The sequence below is a fragment of the Musa acuminata genome, chromosome BXJ3-4 (genome assembly GCF_036884655.1).
Source record: "Musa acuminata AAA Group cultivar baxijiao chromosome BXJ3-4, Cavendish_Baxijiao_AAA, whole genome shotgun sequence".
NCBI classification, from domain to species: Eukaryota; Viridiplantae; Streptophyta; class Magnoliopsida; order Zingiberales; family Musaceae; genus Musa; species Musa acuminata.
In genome coordinates, this window is record NC_088352.1 from 6,484,128 (window position 1) to 6,491,971 (window position 7,844).

General features: G+C 47.8%; 1 protein-coding gene across 1 annotated transcript; it reads right to left on the bottom strand.

The window, feature by feature from the left end:
* Positions 1-2,783: 2,783 nt before the first annotated feature.
* LOC135635798 (protein trichome birefringence-like 42) lies at positions 2,784-6,312 on the bottom strand. Its single transcript, XM_065147139.1, has 5 exons — positions 5,389-6,312; positions 5,122-5,296; positions 3,955-4,136; positions 3,648-3,806; positions 2,784-3,229 (listed from the first exon to the last, which is right to left on the bottom strand). Exons 1-5 carry the CDS (start codon positions 6,102-6,104, stop codon positions 2,893-2,895), a joined length of 1,569 nt encoding a protein of 522 aa, XP_065003211.1. The 5' UTR covers positions 6,105-6,312; the 3' UTR covers positions 2,784-2,892.
* Between the last annotated feature and the right edge of the window lie 1,532 nt (positions 6,313-7,844).

The window sequence follows — 7,844 nt, forward strand, 5'->3', positions numbered from 1 at the left end:
GTGCTTGGTTTTGGTATTCTTCTCCTACAATTGTCAACCGCTGCTCATTGTTTTATTCATGGCGAGCATATCATTTAGCAGACAAACACGTTCAGTGAAAAAGAATGGCCCATTGCTCTCTCTCTCTCTCTCTCTCTCTCTACTGATCGAGGCTACCATCACTCATCATTCCTCCAAACTTAGCCTGATCATGACATATGATTACAGTGACTGCATCTGGACAGTGAACCCTCTTGTTCTCGACATGAACACTTGCTGTTCTTTCGAAAGAGCTCTCTTGCATGTACATTCCAGACAAAAACTTATGTTCATATTTGCCCCCGCCAGTGTAGATGTGGAAATCTTGATCTATTACACTATATGCATAGCATGGTGATGCAAACCTGACCACTTTTTGGCGAAGACCAAGTACACACAGCGGCCGCTCATTTAAGAAGAAGAAGAAAAAGGAGAGCTTCCATGAGCCATCACCTTTCTTCATCGCATCTTGGTCGAGTTATGGTCAGTACGCACTAACTTGCAGTGAGAGGTTCGATTCTGCACATCATACCGAAGCATCAAAATAGCCATCACTGATCTGTGGTCGGAGCTGTGTAAGAAGGGTGGTACTACGCTAGCTTTCAAGTTTCCCACTCGAATTAAAGACATAGGGTACCCTTCTGCAGAGCGAGGCCCATTCGTTCGCCTTTACCGTGCAAGAGATTTAAGCTGGAGTGGTCCTACAGGGTCCTCTAATCCTCTTCAGCTCGAGGGTTGCAAACTTGTCCGGCCTCTCATCCTTAAAGTGATGGCTTCTTGTAGATTCCCTGACACCGGTGAATGATTGAAGAAAATAATGTGCATCCTCCAACTAAGAACATTAATGCGTCCTCCCTCTTCGTTTAGCCACACTGCAAGGTCAGTTCCTCTGATGATGCTCAAGATCAGAGGTTATACATATGGAAGACCATGTAGCAGATCTATATATTACTCGAATCACTTAGATTTTGACCATTAGTGGCCACAGATACCATGATATCTGTGTACTCCGGCGTGGATGAGGAAAGTACCCATCAATGCATCATTGAGATGGCCACAGAAACCATGTGAACAGTCCCTTCGATCATTACAACCACACTGCACCATGTTCGACTGCATTGACTTCTGAGTTGCCTCAAGAAGCAGGGCCAATGGTTTCTCTACCACTAAAGGAATCTGAAGCAGGCAATATTGAACAGTAGCTTTTGATTCTTCTACGACAAAGAATAATTAGGAAGTAAGTTCCTATGCAGTGAACCAAATGGCCAGCTTCAGAACTTTTGGGACTCACAAAGTTCACCATATCAAGCAATCTGAAGTCGAAGTACTTCTTTTCTTTTTGAGAGCTACAGCCAAAATTCCTGGTCCTCAGATCACATGGTTAGAGAATAGGATTACGGTTCAACATGTTCTTGAAGAGATTCATAATCATGCTTAGAGAGGTACAAAGAGAAGAAGGATTCCAGCTATGAGAATGCTACACTTTCATCTGAGGTGTGTGACTGGTGGAAGGCATCAATCAGTGGACTTCAAGTCAATTGAAGTCCTTATGAAGCCTATAGTTCCTGTGGCTACAGTACATTGGAGCAGTTAAGGGCCTCTATCATGCATGTTCAGCTTTCATATCTGTTGTTTTCTTCTCTTTCATCCATTCACTGCTACATCTAGCCAAAAAAAAATAAGCCTTCCTCTACATCAAAGTATCTACAGATCTTCCTCCCAAGATAACAAAACTAAAACCTAGAAGTGATGGCAAACCTGCTAGAGCTCACAGCCCTGTTCCACAAACACCAACACAGATACAGAGAAGATAGATGCAAACAAATTTGATTACATGGGCCGATTCCATCCAAAGTCTTAGCCAGTGGCATCAGACGAGGACGAGAGCCAAACAAATGAACCCATCTCCCAAGGAAGCCCACACAGCAGGGAATCTATTGTTCACAGCATGTCACATCTCTGTACGGACGTATGAATCCTTAGAGATATGAGCAGAGGAGGCGAACACCACCGCGATCGTCAGTATAAATCACTAAATATAGAAGAGAGAGAGAGAGAGAGAGAGAGAGAGAGTTCCAAGGTTGCTTCAATATTCGCGACGTGATCACGTGGAAGGAAGTCCCTCAAGGCTCTAAAATGTGGAGAGCGCATGGAGCACGTGAAGGATTCAGGTCGGTCACGTGCCCCGCATGCCGAGGCTTGGGGATTCACAACGCAAGGGAGGGAGGGAGGGATGATGGTGGTGGTGGTGGTGGACGGTGGCTGTTAGTGTTGGTGGACATGGACTTGGCTCTCGTTTCATAGCCCGTCCTCTGCACATCCTCTCTCCTACTTCTGTTTGCTACTGCTCTGCTCTCTCTCTCTGCTCTCTCTGCTCTTCATGCAATGGAACTTATCTGCAGCTCAGGAGTTGCCATCTCTAGTGTAGATGGATTTACCCGAGACCGTGAGCATCAGATGGCAGAGACCAGGGGATCACAACTATCTGTACAGGCTGAGAGTCAATACGGCGTGGGGATCGAAAGGAAGATATCTGTAGATAATTCAACCCATTTCTGTCTCTTTTCTGGTCCACAACACACTATCTTATCACCCCCAAATCCATGCAGAAGAGCAGCATCCATCGGTCTGCTGTGCTCTTCTCATGGTCGGTAACAGCTGGGTTTGACTTGGAACAGTAGCCATTTAGAGTTTGATTGATGGGCCTCCTCCCGTCGCATTGGGCCAACTTCAATTTCGATGGGCATTTGGTATTTGATGATACTGTTAGGTCTCTACTCGAATGTTTCCATGAACTTTTGTCCGATTTATAACCCTCAGAAAAGAATGGGTTGCAGTCTTAGAGGAACATTAACGTACGTACAATGAGAAGATTCATGAAGGGATGGTGGGCGTTCCGATGAAGGAAGCAAACAGCAGCACGTTCCAAGTATCAGGTAATCCTGGAAGACACCAGTGGCTGCAGTCGGCATATCTTGCCGGTTCCTGCCTCTGCCCCGCCGTCAGCAGCTTCCCTTGCTTCGAAGTGTAGACGGCTGTGTGCGCATCTCTCCGGTATTCCGACAGCCGCGTGATGTTTAGATACGTCACCGGCGTCCTCATCTTCCTGATGGTTCTCTCCACCAACTCCACCATGGATCTCGGAAACAACTGCACGTACCTCTGGTGGGTGATGGGATGGGTCTCGTTGTAGCACCAGTGTAGGTTTTCCCTGCATGCATGCGATGAGTTAGGTTGTGGAACTCGAAGGTTCCGGAGCACCGGATGATGCATGTGAGAACGTGGAAAAGTTGCAGTTGAGGCGACGGCTCGTCTTCTGCTCTTTGGATGCATCTCCATTGTAAGCCCATGCATCGAACATATGCTTCGTTGAGTCTACAGACAGCTAAAACATATGGAGAATTTGAGGGAGTAGTTGAGGGGCATGGATAATATTCTGTGGAGCAAAAAGGCAAGGAAAAGCTTCGTAGAATTAGTACTTCTCGTTGTCAAAAGACAAGGCACTCGGGTTCCTTTTGCCTCCTTTAAACTAGAGAAGGCACTTCTTGTGTTCTACAGATGTGATGTGGTGGACGCAGAAGATGTGAAGTAGAAGAGAGGAGAGGAGTTGTGGGTCCCTGAGTACGCACCGCTTGTGCTCGGGTGAGACGCTCCTGAAGAAGACGGTGGTCTTAGCGGTGTCAACACTGCCGTCAACCCAGCGGGCCCACGTCCTGAGCCCCCTGTTGAACGCCTCGTTGGCCTCCATCGCCTCCGTCAACTGCTCCCGGCGCTCGAAGTAGTTCCACCTGCACCCAGTCACCATGCACATGCGTCGTTAGGTACGGGACCGAGCTGTACAAACAACGACCATCTTGTCCCCGTGTGGTCGTTAGAGAGAGCGAGAGAGAGAGAGAGAGAGACTGTTGGGAAGACGACATGGCAAGGTTCACTCACGCCCTCATCTTGCCGCGGTGCGTCCACCAGTGGCCAGTGTTGAACACCATGACGTCGGCGCCCAGCCATCGGTTAGCGCTTTCCGGGAGCTTATCTACCCTGAGGATCTTGGCGTGGTCTTCCCTCTCCTTCAGCTCAACCAGGAACGGGCTCCAGAAGAACTCCACCGAGCAATCATAGTCCTTCACAGAGAATACAAAAGAGAGAACGCCGAGATCAGTCTCAACTGTGAATTGCAAGGTCATTCCCCCATTTCTGTGGTAGAACAGGACGAACCACAAGACAGATTAGAAATGGACAATATATGAGGCTGCCCATGCATATGATGCACACAGGTTGAGAACGACTTGTCACCCAAATGTACTCTCGCCTCTCGTGTGTGGAGTACTGCAGAGAAGATGAGATAGATCTAACCTCGTCAGAATCGATACAGATGAGCTGCCCCCCTCAATAATTGAGCTACCTCTGTGGCATCTTGTTTCGACGGAGATAGCGGAACAATTGTGCGCATCTATCTACACACTATGTTGGTGTTCTCGCTCCCCATACTGTATCATCCTCCTCCCGGTGGTGCATCGTGTGCGCACCAGCTACTTGATACTATGTCTCAAGAGTTCAGAGCTTAGGCGCATCATGCACGCATGCATGCACGAGCTTTCCTCCTAAGAAAAGTTGCTGTTGTACGTCCCACGAACCCGACGCAGCATTTGAATTCTACAGCGCTGCTAAGTCATCTAAAAGATATATATATATATATATATATATATATATATATATATATATATATATACATATATATATGTATTAGAGAGACCAGAGAGGAGTAATATGGTGATATATTTTTGGTTACTGTTATAAGATTCACATAGTAAACACCTCAAATGCTTTCGATCTCGCACTTCACATCAATGGTCCCATCAAAAACATTCTTCTGTTGTTGTTCTTAACCGGCCTTCTATTTGAAACAAAGAAAATAAATATCATATAATTGATGCAATTAAGACAGATGAACAGGTGGGAAAGGTCAAGATGGGACGGACCGTCCGATGCGACTTTCAGGGATTGCACACGTACTTTCGATAGCGTATCAGAATTCATGAAATAAAGCAATATGCATGTATAATCTGTGCATAGTAGATCATGATGAAGCAAGCAAGCGAAGCATACCAGGGCTCGGAAGACCTTGTATTCTGAGCCGTGCCACTTGACGTAGGCGCGGTTCCGCCGCACCGACGAGTAGAGGATGCAGGCCAGCGACTCCCACATGTTCCTGTTCAGGGAGTCGCCGACGATCACCACTCGCTTCCCTCGCCACCTCTCCAGCATGTCCTTCCCATTAAACCTTCATACGTGTTCGTAACCATCAGCAACAAGACTGCCTTCAGGTAGTCAGAAGCAACCGATGAAGCTGACGATGGAATGAGAAGTACTGACCATGGAAGGTCGCAGCCATTAGGCTGCCACCGCCAGTGCTCGTAGTCGGAGTCCGGCCTGCCGTTCCGCTGGCAGCTCACTTGGTCGCTGAGAAAAGGGCACCAGTGGGAACGGTACATAGGGTACCGCTGCCGGTCGTAGACCCACCGCCCGTCGAAAATGTCGCACTTCTTCTCCACCACCTTACCCACCTCGCCGCCGTCAGCTTCCGGATTCCTCGCGGCACCAGCTGCTTTCGCCGTAAGGATCTCTTCGTCGATCACCTGCGAAGTGGGTTGCTGTGGTAGCAGCGGTATGCTCGGAGACTCTGCTGAAGTAGCCATCTCTACGACCGCACTGGGCTGTGGAGACACCAGCTCCGCTTCAGCAGTTGGCGGCGGGGACATGGCAGCTTCAGAAGGAGGCGACACGTCCACATAATTCTCTACGACCGCCGCACTGGACTGTGGAGACACCATCTCCGCTTCAGTAGTTGGCCGCGGGGACATGACAGCTTCGGAAGGAGGCGACACGTCCACATAATTCCCTGATGGCGCTTCCGCATCCCCGCTGAGAGTAAGCTTAGCAGGGCCATGGAACCCAGGGAAAGACACGATCGTTGTGCTCGGGCGGAACGCTTTCTCAAGGCTATAGGAGAGCAGCAGGTAGCCAAGGAAGCAGGCCAGGGTGCAGAGCAGCCACTTACGGCGGACAAGGGGAGGAGGATGGGACTCCATGTCGCGCGAGCTCTCACTACCTCTGCGAAGCAGGAGGTTTGTACTTGGGTCGGAAGTGGTTCTCCTTTTGGTCGGGAGGGGTTGGGGATTAGGTTAGTGCATGGAGAACTTGAGATCCCAAGCGTTCTTAGGACCGAGTCAGAACTAGAAGGGATTTGGTGGCCATGGCGCAGAGGAGCTCGTGGTGCATGCAGCGCCACATGGTCCTGTAGGGAGGGATAACTACAACCTCTCTTTTCTGCTGTCATGGGGGGGTAGAGAAGGTTAGTTTATGGAAGCGGCGGACAAGTCAAGAGAATAACAATTTATTGCCTCTTTAATTAATGAATTACTCCCTTTCCTTTTTCTCTCACTTTTTGGTTTTGGATTCCATTCAGTCTTATGGCCAAATAAGATAAAAGAAATATATCGATAGGAGGAAATCAAAGTTCAATATATTCCCAATTTTAGATCGTTTTGTGTGCCTAATTTGTCAACTACAACCTTCTGGATTGAAAATATCTAAAAAAAGGAAGAAGAAAAAACCACATATATTTCCTTAAATCTTCTGTAATTACCACCAAAGAAGGAAATAAATCTATAAATAGATTTCTATCCAGTATCCAAAGACAACTTCCGATAGATACGGTATTCTCGTGAAATCTATGATGCACAAGCTTAAGTTGAGCTGGAGATGTTATTAAAGACTAAACACAAATGGCGTGAAGCTAACGACAATAAAGAATGGCTTTTAGTTGAACCTCCAAAGTCCAGCGGCAAGTGAAGTAGAGAAGAAACAGCGCACCAAAATGAGCAATGGGGGCACACTTAACTCGTCCGTCTCAACGTCAAAAAGATGGAATTAAAGAACTCCCAGAACTCCACGCTCCATTGATGGCTATCTAATTAAGGAGATCGAGCACGACATGGTTCGATGGAGAAAGCCAGAAAAAGGACCGGAGATGAGAATAAAAGAACAGCCTACCATCACGACCGAATGAAGGCTACATGTTTGAAGAAGGAGAACACCAAAGCTAACTTAGTGGAGATAGATAGGTTAGTTTGCTTTGTTTTCGTTGGATTACTGCAGCCGTGGGTGTTAAGACTGTGGCCATCTCGCCGGTCTCTTTTGGTAACGTCTTTTCGTGAGGAGCGTTAATCGAGTCGGTCGATCTTAGAAAGCAGATAGCTGGAGTTCATCCTGTAACAGGAACAAGAACCACATGACCACAGCAGTACTCTTGTGCACCACCTTTTTCGTCTCCTCCACGAGGGGGATTAGAGACGACCGGCAGCGCAGGCAACGTTGCTTGCCGTGGGAGATGGGGTCTCGACGAACGTGAACTGGGCATATGATGATGATGATACATAACGTAAAGACTTATCTTAGCAGGATGTGCACGGTCATCAAGAATGAACCTCTCTCTCTCTCTCTCTCTCTCTCCCATTGTGTGTGCGTTGCATGAACATGTGCTTGCCGTACTAATCATCTAATCGATAACACCATAGGTGATCACTGGATCCAACACAAATTAATACAAGGTCGTGGGAGGAGAGAGAGAGAGAGAGAGAGAGGCGTGGGAGATGCTTTTGACTTGGCAATCACAGCAATTATGGTTCTTAGAGAGGATGGGCAAACGAGGGTTCATAGCGTCGAAGAGGAATGTGCATCGTTGAGGAGGAGTAAATGAATGGGAAGGACGGAGACGGTGACAAAGATGTGGGCCGCCACACCACAAGTTTCCATGACATCAGTTACGC